This window comes from Danio rerio, chromosome 8 (genome assembly GCF_052040795.2).
Source record: "Danio rerio strain M-AB ecotype USA chromosome 8, GRCz13ab, whole genome shotgun sequence".
Taxonomy (NCBI): domain Eukaryota; kingdom Metazoa; phylum Chordata; class Actinopteri; order Cypriniformes; family Danionidae; genus Danio; species Danio rerio.
The window spans coordinates 36,623,302-36,648,462 of NC_141028.1; the positions used below are offsets into that span (position 1 = coordinate 36,623,302).

Here is a 25,161-nt window from a genome sequence, read left to right on the forward strand (position 1 = left end):
TTTTTGTAGGTGTAAAAATCTAAAAAGTATCATTATCATATTCTTGCCTTATTCATCTTTAATATAAATTTAAAATTTAACACATTCATTGATTAAACTAGGGATGCTAACGATTACTCGATTGATTTATTGTCGGTAACCCTTTAAAACCGATAGACCTTATCGATGACCGATTAAGCATGGGCATTTAATAAGTTATGCTTTGCTCTTTGAGATGCGTCCACGATTTCACACATTACATAATCAAGTGTGCGCAGTTTAGGCTACGTTACCCTATGGAGTCGTGCACTCTCTTGACTTTGCATATTGGTTATGCACATATTGGTCATACCTATTATGCTCAGATCTCGTTTATCCGCTGGTGCTGCCATTAATCCGCTGGTCAAGTAATCAAAAAGTAGGCTACATGACGTTTAATTATGGGCAGGTTATTAAGACCAAACATTGGTTGTGCAAACTGTATTACGTTCTCTAAAATTTTAAAGTGTTTTAAGCTACATTATCTTTTATAGACTGGCATAGGCCTAAATACGCATCACGGCCAGACATTTATAGTTTATATAAAAACGAGCGTCACCGTCGCATTTGTTCACATGCTTTAAATTAATGCTTTTTGTCTCCCAAAAATAATATAATAAAGAGAACGATAAAATAACATTATTAACCGTTTAACTGTAAACATTTCTGTTCAGAACGATTAAAGTTGATCTTTTTTTTTCGGTTTTCGTTTCTGTTCCTGAAAAATGTCATTTGATTCTGTTTTTCGTTTCCGTTCCTTGAACCGGTTTGGAGCCCTGCATATAATACGTTTTTCTGCATGTTAAATAATGCTTTATTAACTCAACTTCATGTAGTTTTGAGATCTAATCTAAAGTGAGGAATATTGATGCTTTATAAATCCCTTATAAATGACAATTAAAGGCTCAGAATCATTCATTTATTCATTTATTTTCATTTTGGTTTTCTCTCTTTATTAATTCGGGGTCGCAACAGCGGATTGAACCACCAACTTATCCAGCATGTTTTTATGCAGCGGATGCCCTTCCAGCTGCAACCCATCCCTGGGACACATCCATACACATACACACTCATTTACTACGGACCATTTTAGGCTACCCAATTCACCTGTACCGCATGTAGGAGCACCTGAAGGAAACCCACACCAACACAGGGAGAACATGCAAACTTTACACAGAAATGCCAACTGACCCAGCCAGGGCTCGAACCAGCGACCTTCTTGCTGTGAGGTGACAGCACTACCTACTGTGTATCAAATAAACAATAAGTATTTGCAATCGTACCTAAACAAATACAATTACTGTAAATTTTAAACATTGCTGAATAACAGGAGTGTCGAAATACAACATCATTTGATAAAACAACAATATAATAATTTAACAATACATTACGTATAAAGCAATTTTATATTTAGACAAGATTGCAATGATTTACCTTTCATTTGATACAGTTTCATTTGAGCATCTTGTAATAAGTAGAAATTAATAGTCATTTTTTCCCTGTATATAATGTAACTGAGCCTTATATTGTCATTTATAATGGATTTATAAAGCATGAATAGCCCTCGCTTTAGATTAGATCACAAAACTGCATGAAGTTGAGTTCATAAAGCATTTATTAACATACTAAACAACTTATTATATGCCTGAATAATAAGAATTATCAATGTTATTATGAATAGTTTATTAATCATTTACTTGCACATTCTGAATTATCTAAAAAAAAAAAACACCAACTACTTTTAAATATCTGGTTTGTTAATGATGTATTTTTCATTACTAAATTAAGTATTGCATTATTTACCAAGTATAAAAACAATCATTAAGCACATTATAATTGTGCTTATAAGTCAATAATATTTGTAATTTATATTTATAAATATAATTTATAAACTGCTTACTAATGTCTATTAATGTAGCGTTAATGCTTAACAAACGTTCAACTAACTATTTGCTAATGTTTCATAAATAATTCATTGTGTGCAGTTATTATAGTGTTACCCAACATTTATATATCTTATTAATCAGGCATATAGTAATGGTTACTCTGTCTAATAATAAATGCTTTATAAACTCAACTTCATGCAGTTTTGTGAGCTAATCTAAAGTGAGGACTATTGATGCTTTATAAATCCCTTATAAATGAAAATTAAAATCTCAGCTATATTCTACACAGAAAAAAAGAAATAAATTAAAAGGGGGAGTGATTTATAGCTTTATATATATATATACATATATATATATATGGTGAAGCAGTGGCGCGGTAGGTAGTGCTGTCGCCTCACAGCAAGAAGGTCGCTGGGTCACTGGTTTGAACCTCGGCTCAGTTGGCATTTCTGTGAGAAGTTTGCATGTTCTCCCTTCATTCGTGTGGGTTTCCTCCGGGTGCAAAGGCACAGTCCAAAGACATGCTACAGGTGAATTGGGAAGGCTAAATTGTCCCTAGTGTATGAGTGTGACAGGCCCATATGACAGGCTGGCCGGAAGGTGTAAAAAAGTCGTTATCATATGGACAAGTCTAAAACTGAAGGCCTTGTTCCAAAAAGAGCCGACCCCGCAATCATACGGGACTAAGGCCAAAGAAGATTTATATATATATATATTTTTTTCCATTAATTTCAAGATACACAAATGAAACTATCTAATGAAAAATAAATCTTTGCAATCTTATCAAAATATAAAATTACTGTACAGTGCAAACATCACAGAAACACTGAAATGAATATTGTCATATTGTTAATTGTTGTTTTGAAATGATGTTGTATTTTTATTTTGCAATGTTTAAACTTTACAGAATTTTTTAAATAAGATTGCAAAGATTTATTGTTCATTAGATACTGAGCCTTAAATTGACATTTATAAGGGATTTATCAACTATAAACAGTTCTTAGGTCACAAAACTGCATGAAGTTGTGTTATTATAGCATTTACTAACACACATGGTTACAATTACTATATGCCTGAATATAACATGTATAAATGCTCATTTGAATAGTTTATTAATCATTTAATAACTCATTCTGAATTATCTTAAAAACCACCAACTACTCTTATATACAAATAGTTTGTAAATAATGCAATACATAATATAGTAATGAAAAATGAATCAGTAACAAAGCATGAAAATACAATTAAGTCAAGTCAAGAATACAGCGTTTGAAGCTGTATTTATAAACTGCTTCCTAAAGTCTATTAATGTAGAGTTAGTGCTAAACTAATGATGTATAGTGTATACTTACTATAAAAGTGTTATTCAGATTTTTTATCTAAAGAGCCAAGATTCAGTTTTTAATATAAAAATCCAAAGCTGATCTCTGGTTTTTAGAGCCAATGGTTCAGCTTTCACCACAGCATGTACTTCCTGTTTGCTCCAGGATCTTCTCTTTATGGGACCTATGGGTGGTTAAAATATAAAAAAGTGGTTTTAGTTGCATAAATGTTCAGTCATTTTTACAACATGTGCTGTTATGTTAGTTTAATATTGTGATAGAAAATGCTAGAAAAATATGTCTTGCCTATTATTAAAAATACTTAAGATGGAGATGGATTAAAAAATACTTCCTATTAACTTCAAATCTGGTTAATGGGGTTACACTTTATTCCATAGTCCAGTTTAGACATTCTTCTAACTATGCGTAACTCTGCAACTACGTTAATTATCTCACCGTAAAGTATTATGTATTAGAGTATTTCAATAAGACTAACGCTCATCTGATTATCAGTAGAGTATTAGCAGACTGTTAGCTCAAGTTTAGCTCAAAACACTACACTGTAACAGATATCTGTTCATTACCAGTTCCTGTATTTTGTGATTTACAAGTGTTTTTTTTTTGTTTTGTTTTTTTGTGGTGGTGAATTGCATTATGGGATGTTGATCTCTGCTCTGTGTAAAATTCAACTCTACAGTTTAACAAAGTGACTTTTACTGACATTTTAGTAGTTTGAAATAATATAATGTATAAGAAATAATATATAGAGATAAATAAGTCTTTAGAATAACAGAAAATGTACCGGCAGTTTATTACAAGGTTTCTGTAGCATAATATACAACAACAACCCAAACAAAAAGTCACTTTTTTTTACTTTTTAAGATTAAAAGTTGTTGGAAGAAAGATCAAGATCCCATAATGCAATTCAAAAGCAGAAACAAACAGATTTCATAAAAACAAATTATGAAAAACTGCTAATTTAATTATTATTACTTATTTTTATTAATTTTAGAGTGTAGAGTATTAGCTGACAGTTAAGGTTACCTCAATAAAACCAACTCTCATTGGTCTCAGTAAATAGTACAGCAGACTGTTAGGTTACGCTCAAAATTAGTACAATATGACTAATTCTTATATAAATTTAGTAGAGCATTAGCAGTGTTGATTCTAACAGACAGTCTAATGGCTGTTAGTTGACAAGTAGTTGCAGTTACTTGTAGTTAGTAGTAGTAGTAGTAGTAAAGTAAATTATCAAAATAAAGTGTAACCAGATATGCAATTAGTATATTTTTCCAAAGTATTTAGCAATATTGTTTAACTAACATGAAATGAGACATCAAGTGCAACTGTACTGAAATCATCATGGAAGTAATGTGCTTCTGTCCTGTTTTACCCTACATGTTATGTAAATGAGCTTGTGCATTTGGACTTGTACAATAAAACAAGTCAGTCACAAATTAACTTTAATGATCATACCTCTCTTTTTTTTGAATGCTGGGTCTGCATCACTATCTTCACAGACACTGTACCATGGTGATGATACTTGAGGGGACTCTGAAAGTAAAAATCAAGTCTGAGAGTTGACTTCTCTGCATAAAGCTTACCAAAATATTTATTTGATTTTGTGTTGTTCTTTTTAATGGGTAAAAGCGTGTGATGGTAGCTTAAAAATAGTTTTCAAACATAGCACATACATATCATGATAAAAATAAACATTCTGAAAAAAGAAAAATTCTGATCAGAAAAATAAATAATATTTTTACCTTTTAGATTGGACTTCACCTCCTCCAAAATCACGATCCACTGTAACTTTCTCTGAATGTAAAAACCCACACAAAAATACATCATTTAAAACAATATGGTATATGTTTGCAAATACAAATGTGTATATAACATCCAGAAAATCTGGCACTGTATTACATGTTTGTGTGTAAACCCACGATTTGATCAAGATTCCCCCCTTTAAAATCTGCTGAGCGTCTGTTTTCAAGTCCCAGAAAAACTGAGTTGTGGGAACAGAGCAGTTCTCTTCTGCAGTCATACAGTCATAACACACACATACATATGAAGAGTTTGGTTGCAAAATGCGATAAACGGCATTTTTTGACATTTGGATTTTATTATTGGAAATCACTGTTCAGATGTACCTTAATCTATGTGTGAATTGCTGCCATTAATAACATTTAAGAATGCACATTTTAGGCCAAGTACAAAACGTATTTTTTTTCACAAAACGCAATATCCGTCAGACCAGTTTCTTTACAAAGTGCGATATAACAGTTAGAGAGCGTTCAGGATGCGGCGCGAGCTCAGCATCCCCTGGGAAGAGAGTCATCGCCGGTGAAGTGCTCAGAGTTTGCTCATTGATTTAGCGATAGAAGATGAAGTCTTCAACTTCACAAAAAATTATAAAAAGGCCACAAAAGTGGACCAGAATAAGATACTTCTGCGTCAACAATACACAAATGCAGCAGGGAACGAGTCTCCGCTGATGTCAAGAGAAGGCCTAGGAGCGCCTTTTTTCCTACTCCCCATCACAAGATACCTGTCTGCAAGTGTTCTTTATAAGTTTATTTTTTAAATAATTTCTTAAATGTAGCTGAGTAGCCTATCTGAAGATTTATTTATGTGGTTGCAGCTATTATTTAAAATTAATTCTTGTTGTTGTTGATTTATTACAAAGGAACTTAAAGGGCACATGTTGTTATGGAGAAAACGGTTTAGCTTTTTCACAACCAAATAAATAAGATATTATTATTATTACAGTGAAATAATTCATTAAATATGACATAGCGAGGCAAGTTTGTGTCACGGACTCAGCTCCGCCCGCTCTAATCATACAGGTTTGGTTTTCTGCAGCGGTGTGGAAGGAGCCGCCCCCCACTCTTTCTGTACCAAGCTAAAGGTCATTTATCTAACTAACTTAATCTTACTTATCAAACAAAACATTGATTCACTAGCTTTTGGTAATGGTATTAATGTAGTATAATATAGCCTCAGGTGGATGTAGCGTTTTGCAAAAAAAAATAATAATAAAGTTACAGTATGTTATGTTATGTTGTGTACATTCTGGCCAAATCTAACTTAGAATCTTATTATTATTAATCAATCTTTGCATATATTATTCCATGTTTGACAATGTGGGTTGGATTAATATGTAGCATTTTGGCATGTTTTTTTTTACTTAATTATAGACATAAAATTAAATAAAAAATATCCTGGATTTGAAAATATTGTGTTCCTGGCCTTCACTGAGCTCAAGTTATAGTTTAATGTACAAAAATTGTGAATGAACTTGACAGTTGATGTCCTGAAAAATAATGTCAAAATTACCAACATTTTTTTAAATGGATATATCTCGTTCTGCAATGAAACTCTTTATATACAGTTGAAGTCAGAATTATTAGCCCCCCTGAATTATTAGACAGCTTGTTTATTATTTCCCCAATTTCTGTTTAACGGAGAGAAGATTTTTTTCAACACATTTCTAAACATAATAGTTTTAATAACTATTTCTAATAATCATTTCTAATAATGGACTTATTTTCTCTTTGCCATGACGACAGTAAATAATATTAGACTAGATATTCTTTAAGACACTTCTATACAGCTTAAAGTGAAATTTAAAGGCTTCACTAGGGTAATTAGGTTAACTAGACAGGTTAGGGTAATTAGTCAAGTTATTGTATAATGATGGTTTGTTCTGTAGATTATCGAGAAAAAATATAGCTTAAAGAGGCTAATAATTTTGTCCCTTAAACGGTGTCCAGAAGAAAAAAATATTATCAGACACACTGTGAAAATTTCCTTGCTCTGTTAAACATCGTTTAGGAAATATTTAAAAAAGAAGAGAAAAATTCCAAGGGGTCTAATAATTCTGACTTCAACTGTATATATATACATATATATATATATATATGAAAGTTATAGGAGCCATATTACTTTTCATTTAATTATAATGTTTATTTGTATACTGATTGGTTTGGGTTTCACAGTGACGTTTTATGTTTTGGTCACGTGGGCATAACTGACACCTGCTCGAACATATAAAGCGCGTGCACAATCACACAGGTGGAGGAGAGAAGGAGAGTGGGGTAGCCGTATTTTTTGTTGACCGCAAACAGCAGCGCAAACCAAGCAACGCAAAACTGTATCACAACGGCACACGCAACAATCATCACACCAACGCAATAATCGGCGCCATACAAAACAGGTATTCAAAGACACAAATTGCTGTATTGTTTTTTCATGCTTCAAGTTTACATAAAGTTTTCCATATAACATCTTGGGCTCAGTGTCTCTGTCTAAAGCCACCAGCGCGTCACAAATATAAAGGACCCTCACTGCCTCTCGAGCGACTTATAGGAGGCATCAGGAAGTCGCAATATTTTGTCAACAAAAACGGCATCTTATCAGGAAAATCATCGCTCGCAAAATCAGCGCACAGACGAATCAGGAAGACGCCAAGTAAGTGATGCGATTGCAAACCAAATGGGCCACGTCATGTGTTCGTTTACATAGGACAGATAAGTTTATCTGTGGATATATGTGTGGATGAGGAATCTGGTTGGCATTGGTGCATGTTAAAGTTGTTTGGAATGCAAATCGGATGCGCGAGGTCGCGCGACTTACTTTGGTGTCTGTAGGAAGTCTGCACTTTGCGGCTTGTTTGTGTGATGCCGTGATGTTGTTTGGAAGGAAAATGAACTGCTGTTGAATTGAATCGAATCGTTTGAGCGTGTTCAAACGTTGCATTGTGTTTGGATGTTGTGATTCACTGAACACTGAATCAAAAGAGTCACTATGAGTCAAACTGGTGGTACCCCGTGCTCGGTTGAAGAGATGGGAAAGAAAAGGGAAAGCAAACTCACTCAAAAGGCCTTGCTGAATAAAATTGAGAGATTGCAATGTGAACGTAAACGTGCTGTTGATAAAATCAAAGTGGTGCCTGTTGACAACATGCTGGTGTCAAGTGGTCTTACAGGGGCTGGAGATGAGGACTGCAAGCTACCCATAGTACCGGTTCAGGTAAAATCTAATAAAGGAAGCAAAATTATTAATACCTATGCATTTTTGGACCAAGGGAGCACTGCAGTGTTTTGTACAGAGAACTTGATGCACAAGCTTCACCTTACAGGAAGGAAGGGGCGTATTCTTCTACGAACCATGGGGCAGGAGAAGGTTGTGAGTAGCAACATTATATCTGGTTTGGAGGTTGCAGCTCTGGAAGGAGATCGTTTTCTTGAGCTGCCAAAAGTTTATACACAAGAGTCCATGCCAGTGCACCGAGGAAATATTCCAACTAATAATTCCGAAATAGAACTCCTGATAGGAACCAATGTCCCTAAAGCACTGGAACCATTACAAGTGGTATGCAGTGTAAATGATGGACCATATGCCATTAGAACCATGTTGGGCTGGACTGTTAATGGACCACTGATGGGAGACAGTGGAGAAAGGGTTAACTGGAAACAGCCCCTGGTAATGGTTAATAGAGTGTCAGCTGTAAATCTGGATGAGATTTGGCACCAACAGTTTAAAACTGACTTCCCTGAAAACAGTCTCGATGATTATGCTGGTATGTCAAGAGAAGATCAAAAATTCCTAGAACTAGTGAGTAATTCAGTAAAACATGTGAATGGGCACTACCAAATTGCATTACCATTAAGGAGCATTGACGTCAGCATGCCAAAAAACAAGAACATTGTCGAACAGCGTTTGCATCATCTGAAAAGGAGGTTTCAGAAAGATTCATTATTTCATGCTGAATATAACAACTTTATGAATGATCTGCTTCTTAAAGATTATGCTGAGAAGGTGCCTGTAGAGGAACTAGACCGCAGTGCTGGAAAGGTATGGTATATACCACACCATGGAGTGTTTCATCCCACCAAGGGAAAGATGAGAGTTGTGTTTGACTGTGCAGCGAGTTATCAAGGAACATCGTTGAATGCTCAGCTCTTACAGGGCCCAGATCTTACGAGTTCTTTGATAGGAGTCATGACTCGTTTTAGAAAGGAACCAGTAGTAATCATGGCTGATGTTGAATCCATGTTTTACCAGGTACGGGTCTCTTCGGATTACTCAGACCTGCTTAGGTTTCTTTGGTGGCCTAATGGAGATGTGGAACAACAACCTGTTGAATACCGTATGAAGGTGCATTTGTTTGGGGCAGCATCATCACCTAGTTGTGCCAATTATGCCCTCAGAAGGTGTGCAGAGGATTATGGATGTCACTACAGTGAGAATGCAGTAGACAAATTATTGAACTCTTTTTATGTAGATGACTGCCTTGTGTCAGTTGTTACAGAGAAGGAAGCAGTGTCACTTTACCAGGAGCTGGTTTCTCTGTGTGCCAGGGGTGGGTTTTCCCTCACAAAATGGATAACCAACAGGCCTGGTGTATTGGAAGCTATCCCTGAAAGTCACAGAGCAAGAGGCATGGAAGGGTTAAACATGGAGTTGGATTCATTACCTGTGGAGAGAGTGCTAGGTTTGGAATGGTGCATAAAATCAGACTGTTTTAAGTTCAAGATTGTACTAAAGGATAGACCACTCACCAGAAGAGGAATTCTCTCTACTATCAGTTCAATTTATGACCCTCTGGGAATGCTAAGCCCTGTCATTTTAACAGCAAAGAAAATTCTGAGAGATTTGTGCAGGAGAGAAATTGGCTGGGATGACACTGTGCCGGAGTCCGTGTCAAAGGATTGGCTGAAATGGCTGCAGCAGCTGCATTTGTTGGATGTGTTTAAGGTGGACCGATGTGTGAAACCATCATGCTTTGGAGATGTTGTTACAGCCCAGTTACACCATTTCAGTGATGCCAGTCAGGATGGGTATGGAACAGTGTCTTACCTGTTGCTGAAGAACCAGCATTCAGTAATGCACAGTGCTTTCATCATGGGGAAGGCAAGAGTGGCTCCGTTAAAATCCGTAACCATCCCTAGAATGGAGCTTATTGCTGCTACCATGGCCAGTCGCATGGATATTCTTTGGAGGAAAGAGATGCATATGGATCTTTTAGAGTCTGTGTTTTGGACAGACAGTACATCTGTGCTCAAATACATCCGAAATGAAACCTCACGATTCAAAGTTTTCGTTTCTAATCGGGTCTCTCAAATCCTGAAAGTTTCCAGTCCTGAGCAGTGGAGGTATGTGGACACTGCAAGCAATCCAGCTGATATGGCATCTAGAGGTGTTAAGGTGGATGTGTTTATTCAAAACACTACATGGGTGTCAGGGCCTCACTTTCTTTTACATCCGGAGAGTGAGTGGCCTGTAAACAAGGACGTCAACTACCTTTCACCTGAAGACCCCGAGGTCAAAAATGTTGCTGCAACAAACGTTACACAACTCAAAGAAGATTCAGTCACTTACCTGATCAAGTATTTTTCTTCCTGGACACGCCTTAAGAAATCCGTAGCATGGTTCTTGAGGATCAAGGACTGGCTCATGTCTTGTTTAAAGGAAACAAGGCACTTTCATCAGACCGTTGTACAGTCTGACAACAATGCACAGCAGAGCTCCTCCGTGGCAGAGGAGATTGATTATTTTAAAAGGACAAGCAGTAAACTTACAGTGGAGGACTTGGACCGGGCTGAGCTTGCCATCATTAAATTCTGTCAGGGACAGAGATTTCCTGAAGAGCTAGCCAGTCTGGAGAAAGGGCAACATATTAAAATATCCAGTCACCTCCATAAACTCTGTCCACAGCTGCAAGATGGAATCCTGAGAGTTGGTGGTCGTCTCTGTAGGTTGGCTATGCCTGTGGAAGTTAAACACCCTATAATATTAACAAAAGATCTTCACATTTCAGAACTCTTGCTGAGACATATCCATCAGGAAGTGGGGCATGGTGGACGGAACCATATGCTGTCCAAATTGAGGGAGAAGTACTGGATAACTGGTGTCAGTGTAGCCATAAGGAAAGTACTGTCCAAATGCATCGTCTGTCGCCGTCTAAATGCTCTGCCAGTTTACCAGCAAATGGCAGACTTGCCACACGAAAGAATAGTCCCAGATGAACCACCATTTACTCGAGTGGGAGTGGACTATTTTGGACCTTTTGAGGTTAAGAGCCGAAGGAGCATGGTAAAGCGGTATGGGGTTATATTTACCTGTCTTGCCATCAGAGCTGTACACCTTGAGGTTGCTCCATCTCTGGATACGGACTCATTCATTAATGCACTCAGGCGTTTCATTTCCAGAAGGGGACAGGTGCGAGAGATCCGTTCAGATAACGGAACTAATTTTGTAGGTGCAGAACGTGAGTTGAAAGCTGCTATTAAACAGTGGAACCAGGGGCAGATCAATGATCTTTTGCTGCAGAAGGGAATCAGATGGAGTTTTAACCCACCGGCTGGCTCTCATCATGGAGGATCATGGGAGAGGTTAATAAGATCAGTGCGTAAAGTCCTTAAATCAATGTTTAAGGTGCAAAACCTGGATGAAGAAGGTCTTCACACAGTGCTCTGTGAGATTGAAGCCATCATCAACAGCCGTCCAATCACCAAGGCTTCCATGGATCCAAATGACCTGGAAGCACTAACTCCAAACCACTTGTTGCAGTTAAAGACTTCACCATCATTACCCCCAGGGTTGTTCCAACCGACAGACATGTATGCACTTAGGAGGTGGAAACAGGTACAATAAATGTCCTATCTATTCTGGAAGAGATGGGTTAAGGAATACTTACCTCAGCTACAGGAGCGTCAGAGATGGATTGGAGTTAAGAGGAACCTCGTTGTGGGAGATCTTGTGATCATTATGGACAGCACAGCTCCTAGAAATTCTTGGCCAACAGGTCGAGTGATCCAAACCTTCCCAGACCGAGGAGGATTTGTCCGTCAAGTACGGATTAAAACAAAAACCAGCTGTTTGGAAAGACCTATTACCAAGGTCTGCTTGCTGCAGGAGGCTGAGTTTGATTAAATATGAACTACAGTTAAATTCTTTTCTTTTTTTTGATAATTCCTTTTGTGGATTATTTTTTTTTGTTTTTTTTTTTGTGGATTTTGCCATTAGGACACAAAGAAGAAAAGTATGGACATTTTACTGTTGGAATTTACAGTTGAACTTTTGTGTGTTTGATTTATGTCTCCTATCTGTAATTTTGGATAATTATTATGTGGTGATCTAATAATTAGGGGCTGGTGTATAGGAGCCATATTACTTTTCATTTAATTATAATGTTTATTTGTATACTGATTGGTTTGGGTTTCACAGTGACGTTTTATGTTTTGGTCACGTGGGCATAACTGACACCTGCTCGAACATATAAAGCGCGTGCACAATCACACAGGTGGTTTTTTGTTGACCGCAAACAGCAGCGCAAACAGCAGCGCAAACCATGCAACGCAAAACTGTATCACAACGGCACACGCAACAATCATCACACCAACGCAATAATCGGCACCATACAAAACAGGTATTCAAAGACACAAATTGCTGTATTGTTTTTTTCATGCTTCAAGTTACATAAAGTTTTCCATATAACATCTTGGGCTCAGTGTCTCTGTCTAAAGCCACCAGCGCGTCACAAATATAAAGGACCCTCACTGCCTCTCGAGCGACTTATAGGAGGCATCAGGAAGTCGCAATAAAAGTATATACAGTTGAAGTCAGCCCACCTTTTTAAAACTTTTTTACAAATATTTCCCAAATGATGTGTAACAGAGCAGGGAATTTTTTCATAGTATGTCTGATAATATTTTTTTCTTCTGGAGAAAGTCTTATTTGTTTTATTTCAGCTAGAATAAAAGCAGTTTTAATTTTTTATGAACCATTTTAAGGTCAATATTATTATCCCTCCAATAACTTGCCTAGTTACCCTAATTAACTTAGTGAAGCCTTTAAATGTCACTTTAAGCTGTATAGAAGTGTCTTGAAAAATATCTAGTCAAATAATTTTTACTGTCATCATGGCAAAGAGAAAATAAATCAGTTATTAGAGATGAGTTATTAACACTGTTATGATTAGAAATGTGTTTAAAAAATCTGCTTTCCATTAAACAGAAATTTAGTACAAGAAATAAACAAGGGGGCTAATAATTCTGACTTCAACTGTATATAATTAAAAATATATATTTTATATATAATTTTATAAATATTTTATAAAAAATTATTTTATATATTTTTATATATAATTTATAATTTTTATTTTGAAAAATATAATTTAGACAGTAGTACTCAAGGGTCCAGAGGTCTGTTCTTCGGACCTCGCTTAAATAATCTAAGAATATATTACAGATCCTGGATCTTTTAATCTTGATAACTCATCTTAGGCTAATTTGGTTCTTTAAAAAAGTTTGCGAATCAGATTAAACTGATCTGAGAGGTGTTGTGACTGTGTGTTGTGACAGATCTATCGATCCTCAAAATCATTATCAGCAATACAACGATTGGCTGACGGCACAGCAGCTTGATGACATCTGATTAATGCACAGTTATCAAAATTACATGAAATCCGTAGTAAACGGTTCGTTGAATCTGATATGCAATAACAGAGTTGTGAGTTACGTGCTGGAGCAGAGCAGTTCTCTTCCTCTGTCATATGGTCATCCTTCAATAAAAGCTGAATATAAAAAATATATATTAGTTAGACAGCAGTACTCAAGGGTCGCGGTCCCCACTATGTCAGACCTTACTGTGTGTGTATTGAGGACTAAGTGTGTTTCACAGCTTCTCTAACATGCCTCTGGTCCCCACAATGTCAGTGCATATGTTCACCAATTAGGAACCACACTCTGTTTCATTTCTATATTTTGATTAAGTTAAATAGTTACAATTAAATACACCACTACTACAACAACAACTACTATCACTACTACAACTAATAATAATAATAATAATATTAAAAATAATTGTTATTATTATTATTATAAACACACCTCAGAGTTGTGGTTCTCCTACTGGAGCAGAGCAGTTCTCTTCCTCTGTCATATGGTCATCCTTCAATAAAAGCTGAAAAAAAAAATAAAATATATATATTTTAGTTAGACAGTAGTACTCAAGGGTCCCGGTCCCCACTACGTCAGACATTACTGTGTGTATTCAGGACTAAGTGTGTTTCACAGCTTCTCTAACATGCCTCTGGTCCCCACAATGTTACACTAGTGCATATGTTCATACATTAGGACACACACTCTGTTTCATTTCTATATTTTGATTTAGTTAAATAATTACAATTAAATGCACTACTACTACAACAACTAGTAATAATAATAATAATAATAACAACAACAACAACAATATTAATAAACACACCTCATCAGAGGGTTGTGGGTCTCGTACTGGAGCAGAGCTGTTCTCTCCTTCTGTCATACGGTCATACTTCAGCAAACCTGAATATAAAAATATATATATATTAGTTAGACAGCAGTACTCAAGGGTTCCGGTCCCCACTATGTCAGACCGTACTGTGTGTGTATTCAGGACTAAGTGTGTTTCACAGCTTCTCTAACATGCCTCTGGTCCCCACAATGTTACACTAGTGCATACGTTCACCAATTAGGACACACACTCTGTTTCATTTCTATATTTTGATTAAGTTAAATAATTACAATTAAATGCACTACTACAACAACAACAACTACTGCTACTACTACTACTACTACTACTATTACTAATAATAATAACAACAACAACCATAATAAACACACCTCATCAGAGTTGTGAGTCTCGTACTGGAGCAGAGCAGTTCTCTTCCTCTGTCATATGGTCATCCTTCAATATAAGCTGAATATAAAAAAATTTATATTAGTTAGACAGCAGTACTCAAGGGTTCCGGTCCCCACTATGTCAGACCGTACTGTGTGTGTATTCAGGACTAAGTGTGTTTCACAGCTTCTCTAACATGCCTCTGGTCCCCACAATGTTACACTAGTGCATATGTTCACCAATTAGGACACACACTCTATTTTATTTCTAGATTTTGATTAAGAAAATAATTACAATTAAATGCACTACTACTACAACAACAACTACTACAACTACTACTACTACTACTACTACTACACAGCAAATTTTTTGGAGTTGAAAAATTAGGAGTTAGGCAAAAAAGTGTGAGAGTAAATTTTTTTGAGTTTATTTTTAAACTTTAACACGATTTTGTGTTATGGGATACCCCTTGCTGTGTTGTATTTTGGAGTTCATTCTCTGGTGTTCAGAAACGTGCTTTAACTCCTTACTGGAGTTAAATTTTTAGAAAGTTTAGAAAGTTTTAGAAAGCTTTTTCTAAATGTTGGATGTTTTGTAGCAGAAGTGTGTTTTGCTGTAGCTGTTTCATTTTGTACTGTGAGGCTAGTGACTGCATGTGGCTAACTTAGCATAGCATGTTAGCTTTTCCAATGTGGCAGTTTTTTTTTTAAAAATGTTGTGGATTTGAACAAGCTAACACTAGCTAATAATCTTTTCTTCCCTCTGTGTTTCTAAAAATATGTGTTCTGCTGTCAAAAAGGTGGTAGGCCTACTTGATCAGATGGAGAAACCTGCTGTTCACATTTCAAATAGGCTAACTTACACAACGAGGTAATGTCAATATCTTTTATCCAGCAATAGAGCTTTATGTCTGTAAGATTTAATATGTGTAATATTGCTCATGAAATGTTTTGGATTGTATCATGATTTAGTCGTGACCGTGAGAGTATGCTGTTTTCAGCTATATTTACATTACATTTTCAATCACACTAACATAAGTTGTTAAATAACATTTATCTTTTTTATTTCAGGCCACGATGCTGATAAAAGTGCAATTTGGAGGCAAGAAAAAATATATTAAACTGGAAGAAGATTGTTTCTTGGATTTTTTCAGTGCGGGTGAGTTTTAGTGTAACAGAGTTTTTTTTTTAAATTATAATAATAATAAGTCATTTTGAAATTTATTTGATAAATTATACATTGTTGTTATGTTGTAGTCCAGCACAAGTTTGTGATACCAGAGGATACAGCATCGAAAGTCACAGATGACCATGGCATAGAGGTGGATGAGGATGTATTTCAAGAACTTGCAACAACCAAAGAAACATGTCATCCACACTAATGATGGTAGGTTATTTAAGAACATTTTTATAAATTTTGAAAGTTGGTCTCATGACTCAAAGTGAAAGTGTGCATTTCAGAACCATTTACTGACACGTGTTGTTGTTGTTTTTTCATCAGATTTGACTGTCCTGCAGCAAGGGGCTGTTAAAGTGCCCTCCTCCCCAAGTATGACAGATACATTGTCTGTGTCAAGCAGTTTGAGCAGCAGTGATTCTGGATCTCAAATTATTCAACCTTTAATGGGCAGTGTCCAAAAAAATCAAAGTTTTTTTTAAACTTCCATATACATAGAAATTATACCGTAAACATTACAAAATAACGTTACATAATGAATGCATTTTAAAGTAAAACATAGTATAAACACAGTTATTAGATTTAGTTTTTTTTTGTTAAAAAAATGTTAATTTTGGTTATCTTTCTAAATACTTTTTTTTCTTCGTTTCAGAAAATCGAGCAAATTCTAACATCAAAGCCAGCAGAGTTGACTGTGATTGAGGAGTATGACAAGATATTTTTTTACTGCTTTTGATTCCTGTGAAGTTAATTTTATATAATGTAATGTGTTGATTGTCTCATGCAATTTTACTAAGTCATTGGTTTTAGTTGGCACTAGCTGCTAACATATATTAATTGTAAATGTTTTGCTGTTAAATTTAATGCTGTGATGACAATTAATTTCAAAGTGTGTACATCGATGGAAATTCTAAATCTAATGTGTGGATTTGCATGAATAAAAGCAGTAAGTAAAGAGTATTGCATCAGTTCAGTCATTTTCGTATATATATATATTTGTTTGAAGTACACTTTAACTCTAAAAAGTGTTACATTTTAACATTGGTAAGGAGTTTATATTATACCCAAATGTAAAAGTACTCTCTGTAGGAATACAATTTTAACTCCAGAAAGTGTTATAATCTAACTCCAAAAAATGTGTTAAAATTCAACTCCAAAAGCAGAGTGATTTTAACTCTGAATGGGAGTACATTTGATGGTCACGCATGTACACTCAGATTGAGTTGATTTTGAATCCCAGGGAGTTTATTCCAAAGACCAGAATTTGCTGTGTACTAATAATAATAACAACAACATTAAACACACCTCATCAGAGTTGTGGGTCACGTACTGGAGCAGAGCAGTTCTCTTCCTCTGTCATATGGTCATCCTTCAATATAAGCTGAAAATAAAAAAATTTATATTAGTTAGACAGCAGTACTCAAGGGTTCCGGTCCCCACAATGTCAGACCGTACTGAGTGTGTATTCAGGACTAAGTGTGTTTCACAGTTTCTCTAACATGCCTCTGGTCCCCACAATGTTACACTAGTGCATACGTTCACCAATTAGGACACACACTCTGTTTCATTTCTAGATTTTGATTAAGTTAAATAATTATAATTAAATGCACTACTACTACAACAACAACAACAACAACTACTACTACTACTAATAATAATAATAATTATTATTATTATTAAATTTAAACACACCTCATCAGAGGGTTGTGGGTCTCCTACTGGAGCAGAGCAGTTCTCTTCTTCTCGTCATATGATCATACTTCAATGAAAGCTGAATATAAAAAACACAAAATAATAATTAGACAGTAGTACTCGGCTCCTGGTCCCCACTATGTCAGACCGTACTGTGTGTGTATTGAGGACTAAGTGTGTTTCACAGCTTCTCTAACATGCCTCTGGTCCCCACAATGTTACACTATTGCATATGTTCATAAATTAGGACACACACTAAGTTAAATAATTACAATTAAATGCACTACTACAGCAACAACATCTACTACTACTACTACTACTACTACTACTACTAATAATAATACTAATAAACATACCTCATCAGAGAGTTGTCGGAGCAGTTTTCTTCTGCAGTCATATGGGCATCCTTCAATGAAAGCTATTTAAAAACAGCTTTGTTATATAAGTCATGTCATGACTATAAAGCTTTCATGACAGTCTTATGAACCCCCCTTTAAAGTAAAGCATTACCCAATTAATTAAACTTTTTTACCCATTAAGACACGAAGAAGATATTAAGAGATTGATTTCATTATCTCTTATGGATGATGCAAACTCTTTATTTTTGAACAGATTTACCCTTAATCTATATTAACATTAAAAAACTCTTAGCTTTGCTGAATGTATTAAGGATTAATGTATTAAGTAATCAAAATGTCAAACCTTTCTCCAAGGCCAATCACATGCGCCATAGTCAAATGTTATTTCCTCTCCAAAGAAAATATCCCTGATTGCAAAAAGGCACAAATGAGGTTTTCTCTGAACAACGATCTTATTGACAGTGCAGTTAGGGTGCAGATCGTCCTCATGATCGGCATCAATGCTGCAAAACTAAGAGAAAAGAGCAGGCAACATTTTAATTATGCCCTCTCATAGCAATAAAAAGCTAAACTATGGCATGAATACAAACACAATGAATATAATATATACATGTACATTTGAATGGGGAAAACACTTAACCACCTGTTCTTGTTTTACCATATAAAGTCAAACATAAAGACAGTATTTTTATTATATCTCATATATGCTTTGCTTCCACAAGGTCTATCATTTGTACTCAACCACAAAACTTCCTTTAATAAATGTGGACAACGCAAACTCTGACCTAAAAGATTTAATGAAATGTGTAGGGTTCAAAAACTACAAAAACCTCACATTAGCATCCTCTCTGTGTGTGAATTATAAATACAGTAAACCTTTTGAAGTGGATCAGAACCTTTCCTCAATGTTGTTCTAATACTATTGAACACCTGTTCTTCTTTCTTAGGACAGTTTTAAAGAACTTTTTTTCCACTTTAATTGTTTACAGGTCACACTTTACAATCAGGTTTTATTAGTTAATGTACTTACTAACATGACCTAGTAATGAACAATGCATGTACAGCATTTATTAATCAGTTTAACATTTACTATTTACTAATGCATTATTCAAATCTAAATTCATGCTTGTACCAGTAATAATGCATTGCAATAATTAATGCATTGTGCGTGTTCAACTAGTAATGAACAACTTTATTTTCATTTACTAAAGTTAACAAACATGAACAAACACTGTAATAAAGTATTATTTATTGTTCATGTTAGTAAATGCATTAACCAGCATTAACTAATTTAACCTTATTGTAAAAGGCTACCATTTGACAGCAAATAAATAAATAAAACACACACAGTGAACATTTATGTACTTTTATATATGTTTTACACTAAGTTATATATTTATAATTATTTATCTAAAATAAAACGTTTCTACACGTCATAGAACAATAAATTAAGTACATTTCTAGGACCAGATAGCCCCACATTTTAATTATAACCTCTATATTACTACATTAACGTATAAATAGTATATAATAGTGTTATTTCAGGATTAACGTTAAATGTTTAAACCAATTAACCATTTAAAAAGTACGATACAAGAACTATGAAAACATACCTTAGTAACCTTTTATATATTCGGTTTCCAGTGAATGGGTCTTGTCAGTGGAGCTGGTGATGTGTTTCTCCGCATCTTTTAATGGTTTTATCCTCCGTCGATCCATTTAGCCGCCCGGTGATTGGTGACTGTCTGACCGCGGCTCATGCACTCCACCCCGGCCTCTGACTCACGTAGCACCGGGCAGTTAGCACGTTAGCACATTAGCGCGAGTAACTTTTACTCGTGTAAACAAGTTAAATTACATACCGAACTGTAGTTTGTGTCTTATCAGTGTTATATTAATACGTAATTTGAAACAACATCGATTAAAACACCCAGGAAATTCGTTAAAACATTTAATTAACTATACCTGATAACTGTCAAAATATGCAACATAAGTATTTGTCATATAACCTATTTTATTACATTATGATGGTGAAAAACATTCTAACTTACCCAAAAATTCGAATAATTTGATGATAGATCTTAATTAAGTTGATTAAAGTCGGATTCATTTATGAGATTGCGCATGTGCAGTAGACAGAGTGTGTGAATTGCGTCAAGTGTGTGTCAGGGTGCAGTACCGCCATCCGACTACAGGACCGCTATAGAGCAGTGCGCCGACACACACTTACACACTCAATTCAGGTAAATGGTCAAGGTGGGGATCAGTGAAAAAACTGCACTAGGCATATCAGCAACGCCCCCTGAGTCTTTTAAAGGCAAAACATAGTGGGGACCGGGCGATCGGTCCCCACTATGTTTTTGGTCCCCACTTTGTGAGTGTGCTATCATGCTGAGGTCCCCACCATGTAATAAAAACAAACAAACACACACACACACACACACACACACACACACACACACACACACATATATATATATATATATATATATATATATATATATATATATATATATATATATATATATATATATATCCATGGGCCACTGTAAAGTAATATGGTTCTGTCATAACGTTTTGAATGAAAATCTGCATTTGGACAAGACACCTTTAGTATAGTTTTGATTTTAAGGCATAATAAAGATCAAATGCAAGTACGAGTGGATTTACATTGAACATTTCAAACGCATCAAGAAAACCATGTGCTAAGGAAATTTCAAACCATGTGGAACGCACAGAGACGAGCTTTTGTGCAAAAATGAACTTCAAGGTGCCTTTAAAAAAGTGTCAAAGTACTTTTGAAAACAAAAAAGCAAACCCCCAATAGGTGGCAGCAAGAGGCCGCTTTATTTGAGTAAAGCATTGAACGATTCATTCAGCCAAAGAAGCCAATAGGATGAACGGACAGTTGAATCAATCCCTGAATCATCGACTCACCCGAGTCTTCTTGGCGAAGGCCTGAATCGTTCGTGTAGGGAAACGTCGCTGTGTATTATTCAGAGATGGCCAACTGTTCTGCTGTTTATTTTATTATACTTATCGCAATGATTTTACTACTACTATCAATAAAATTAATATTAATAATAATAATATTGCCGGAAGTTGTACAGCGCATGCGTCACGTGTTCATCATCATCAGCATCCATGACAACCGTCCTGTGGGTGTTGTTTGAATCTCGCTGTGTCGATTGGCATCTGATCTCTGCGTCCTTCGTGACAATTTTTCCAGATTATCGATATTATTGATCGTTGGATACGTCGATTGATCGCCTGCTGTTCCCATCACTCAGGTTTGACCCTTTTTATTACGCTGTGCTTTGTGTTTGTGTTCAGTATGTCTTGTGTTCACTACAGGTTCCAGAGTCGACTCACCTACGACTCGCTCCAGTTTGAAGGCCTCAACATCAGCGCGGGGGAGCTGAAGCGGCAGATCATGAGGAGCAAGAGGCTGAAGTTCTGCCAGCTGAAGATCAGCAACGCCCAGACTGATGAAGGTGAGTTGAGGAAAAGACACTTCAACTGTTCTACGCTAACATTAGATGCGTTACATCAGACACTTCTGGAAGCTGTAAGGTGGTGCTGATGCTGACATGTAGGGATGTTTTGGCTGTTTTAAAAGGCTAATGGCTCTCAAAGTATACCGTGCTCCATAATTATGTGCTGATTCTGATTTTATTTTGCTGTCAGAATACACAGATGATGCTCTCATCCCTAAAAACACGTCGGTCATCATCAGACGGATCCCTGCGGCGGGACTGAAGTCCTCAAACAGAAGATTTGTTGGGTAAGTGCTGTGAAATGAGCACACGCGTCCTCTGTTAGATGTTATATGAAGACTCCTGGTCTGTCCCTGGTGTTTTAGTCACACAAGCTCCTTTGTTTTGCAGACATCAAGCTGGACGCTGGCGTGAACCTTCACCTAGAGCTGATCCTTCACTCCTCTCACTGGAGCAGTTGTTGAAGGTATTGAACAAATGAATAGCACAATAGCAAAACGCAATGTAAAGCACACAATATACGCACACGCACTCAGCTTCTTAGGGAGATTTGAGATTGTTTGAAGGGTTGAGGGTGAAAAAGATTCAAATGTGCAAATGCCTGTGAAACAGACTGAGAATCTGGCTGAGGCAAAGGCGTCAGAGGAGGACAAGCTGAAAGCGGTGATGTACCAGTCCAGCCTGTGCTACTACTCCAGCAGGTGAGCGTTCAGACACTGACAGGTTTGCTTTGTGAGAGATGTCTGAGCTGATTCTCATGGTTCTGATGTTCACTAGTGAGGCCATGAGGCTGCTTGGGATCCCGGGACACCACATTAGGCACTGCCCCACTAATGTGGTAACTGGGTTTTCCAAGCTCACGGTTGCTGTGAACTTGAGCTCTTGTCCTCATCAGTCAGATTGTTTGCTCAGAGTTTGACTGTCACTCCTCAATTCACAGGGCAGCCGCTCCGCGCCGCACAAGCGCATCCGGAAGAGCACAGGGATTCCCCGCAGCTTCCTGTTGGAGGTGGACGACCCAGACCGAAAGGGAGTCATGATAGACGGCAGCGGCCGATACGTCATTCCCATCATAGACGCGTGAGTAAACTGTACTTGGCATAGCCGCATGTTCTAGTGTTTGTCCAAATCTCACATGATGTCTGCTTGTGTGTGTTTGCGCTCGATCTGTTCAGTGAGGCCTATGCTGCTGAGAAGAGAAAGAGGCCGTCCTTCTCCTGCCAGACCGAGCCTTTGCCCTCCTCGTCCTCAGCAGGTGCGGCATCTTCGGTCCGGGACGCCGGAGGGAAACGGTCCCGCTCCCCATCTTCACCAGAGACGCGCGGCGACCAGAAGAGACCACGTCGCTGAGAGACCTTCATCCAAGAGACCTGGAGCCGACGTGTAAATATTGTACATAGTTTATTAATAAAAGATAATAAAGATTATAGCCGCATGAACTGTGTGGACTGGTTAACCTTCACTCCAGCAGTGCAACACACACATACACACACACACACACACACACACACACACGAATGAATTCATAAACACAATATCATGAAGTTTTGCTTTAATTTAGGAAAAGAGAAACTCTTCTGGGCTAAAATCTGATGGGTTTTTTTCAGCGTTCTTACTTCAGTCTTTAATGTCAGGTGATCCTTCAAATGTCAGTGTAAAGTGTTGAGTACACTATTAGTGCTCAGTCGTGTTTTTCATAGTTACCAGTGCCGATGGAGTTTTTGAAGCGTCATATTCTGCTGGAAACGTTTCATTTGAATGGTAATGTCCCATAAGCGGAGGTCTTGTGAGTAACTTCACAAGTCGGTCAAAGTCTACACCGGTGACAAGCTCATCTACTCCCAGAACCTGCTACTCTCTACCTACACGCTGTCAGCTGATGTTTCAAAACCTCAACACTCGCATACAGAACAGCCTCAGCGTCTGCACCACTTATCGGCACTAGCTGCAAGTCTACACCCCCTCTGTCCAGAAGTGAGCACAGCCTCTTGGTACCATCCCAGCAAGCATTTTTTTGGGGTGTTTAAAGGTGCCAACTGACCATCAAAAGTAAAAATGACTCATTTTATCTCATCCCAACAGGGAAACCACCAACAATAAAGAATGAGTTACTATCTGGTGTCATAGCTTTGCAATTAAAACAAGTTTAGTTATAATGGAGGTCATTGGGGGCAAAAACAGCCACTTGAACAATATGAACAATACATAAGGGTTAAAAGTCTAATAGACGGCTTGGTTAAAACCAGGCTAAATCTAGGCTGTCAGTGAGTGTGCACCCCTAACCCCGCCTCTCACAGTGACCTCACTAGCTCCGCTGAGTGCTTTGTGTCTCAGATTGCATGCAAGTCTGCAGCCAGATACTGCTGGAAGCTAGTCATCAAATACACAGGAACGAATGACTACACGTGTCAATCTGTCTATTAAACTATCTAATCTGTCTAGTCAGTCTTTTATTATCTTTTATATGCAAAAATATTCATTCATAAAAACATATGTATATATGAACACTGGGTCAAATAGGGTCCGTGCATTTTAAATCTAATAACAAAAATAACCCAATGTTGGTTTTGTCCATATTTAAATGAACGTGTGTAAACGCACGCTTTGATCAAACCTTTTATTCCCCTTGATGATATTGTGCTTTTTTTTCCCCTCAATGCCCTCCAAAGTTTCAATGTTTGGCCGTGTCTGCCATATCTGTTTTGTTTAAAAAAAAAAAGGAAAAAAAAGGAATGCATCGGTTCCTGCATGTAGAATTCAGAAATCTCATGGCATTGAAAGAAAACTGGCAGCAGTTGAGTGCCGAGGTCAAAGGTCAGATGAGCAGGCATCACACCTGATAAACACCTGGGGCAACTGTACAGTAAAAAAAAAAAAAAAACAACAAGATTAAGAAATATTGCTTTAATTTGAGAGAGACAAAAAAAACTCTTCCGTGTTAAAATTTGATGTTCCTCCAGCGTTCTTATGTCAGTCTTTAATGTCAGGTGATCCTTCAAATGTCAGTGTAAATTGTTGAGTGTACCATTAGTGCTCAGTCGTGTTTTTCATAGTTACCAGTGCCGATGGAGTTTTTTTTTTTAGAGCGTCATATTCTGCTGGAAAAGTTTCATTTTAATGGTAATATGCCATGAGCGGAGGTGTATGAGTAACTTCACAAGTTGACCATAGTCTAGAGCGATGACATGCTCATCTACTCCCAGAACCTGGCAGAACGAAATGTTGCAGCTCGTCCGGTCTTCAATGATGAGCCCAAAAGAGGCCACTTCACAGAGCCGGCCCAAGGCTTAAGAGAACTGAGAGGCAGGACAAGATGGCGGGCTGGACTTGGTTAACTTTAGATTTTACACAAATCTCATTGTTTTGTTTTTCACCTAAAATAGTAATTAAAACATCCAAGATGTGTTTTGCCTCATCAAAATGTGGAATTTGATCAGCAAACTACTCATTCTAAGACAACTATGCCTTGGGCTAAATGACTTGGCTTCAAGTACGATGCCACACGATTCAGAAATGAAGGTACAGACTGCACAAACAGATAAACGACATG

At 36.9% G+C, this 25,161-nt stretch overlaps 2 protein-coding genes and 2 long non-coding RNA genes across 30 annotated transcripts in view; 2 read left to right on the forward strand and 2 right to left on the reverse strand.

Moving 5' to 3' along the window:
• The window catches only part of LOC141375836 (uncharacterized), a 36,521-nt gene extending 16,245 nt beyond the window's left edge, over nucleotides 1-20,276 (reverse strand). The window contains exons 1-13 of one of the 3 annotated variants that reach the window (XR_015498170.1): nucleotides 20,166-20,276; nucleotides 19,728-19,895; nucleotides 18,458-18,625; nucleotides 18,112-18,173; nucleotides 17,756-17,834; nucleotides 17,369-17,444; nucleotides 14,890-14,965; nucleotides 14,495-14,571; nucleotides 14,119-14,191; nucleotides 13,688-13,802; nucleotides 4,990-5,041; nucleotides 4,703-4,780; nucleotides 3,257-3,410 (exon numbers count right to left, since the gene is read on the reverse strand). This is a non-coding gene — a long non-coding RNA (uncharacterized LOC141375836). The remainder of the gene's footprint in view (nucleotides 1-3,256; nucleotides 3,411-4,702; nucleotides 4,781-4,989; nucleotides 5,042-13,687; nucleotides 13,803-14,118; nucleotides 14,192-14,494; nucleotides 14,572-14,889; nucleotides 14,966-17,368; nucleotides 17,445-17,755; nucleotides 17,835-18,111; nucleotides 18,174-18,457; nucleotides 18,626-19,727; nucleotides 19,896-20,165) is intronic. The other 2 variants (XR_015498169.1, XR_015498168.1) reach the window with 2 other exon arrangements.
• Nucleotides 1-25,161, reverse strand: part of LOC141375838 (uncharacterized) — a 488,480-nt gene that overhangs the window by 40,127 nt on the left and 423,192 nt on the right. The window lies entirely within an intron of this gene.
• Nucleotides 15,107-17,023, forward strand: LOC141375841 (uncharacterized). Of its 2 annotated transcripts, XR_015498216.1 has the most exons (5): nucleotides 15,107-15,291; nucleotides 15,687-15,757; nucleotides 15,958-16,045; nucleotides 16,144-16,273; nucleotides 16,388-17,023. It is a non-coding gene; the product is annotated as an uncharacterized LOC141375841 (long non-coding RNA). The 2 variants fall into 2 exon arrangements; XR_015498215.1 differs by lacking the exon at nucleotides 15,107-15,291 and having other exon boundaries at nucleotides 15,334-15,757.
• LOC108190973 (E3 ubiquitin-protein ligase RBBP6-like) lies at nucleotides 21,249-23,046 on the forward strand. Of its 2 annotated transcripts, XM_087264987.1 has the most exons (7): nucleotides 21,249-21,608; nucleotides 21,802-21,898; nucleotides 22,002-22,077; nucleotides 22,224-22,312; nucleotides 22,389-22,449; nucleotides 22,552-22,691; nucleotides 22,787-23,046. In XM_087264987.1, the coding sequence occupies exons 1-7, from the start codon at nucleotides 21,449-21,451 to the stop codon at nucleotides 22,959-22,961; spliced, it is 798 nt and encodes a 265-aa protein (XP_087121113.1). In that variant the 5' UTR covers nucleotides 21,249-21,448; the 3' UTR covers nucleotides 22,962-23,046. The 2 variants fall into 2 exon arrangements, with proteins under 2 accessions (XP_087121113.1, XP_087121114.1); XM_087264988.1 differs by lacking the exon at nucleotides 22,389-22,449.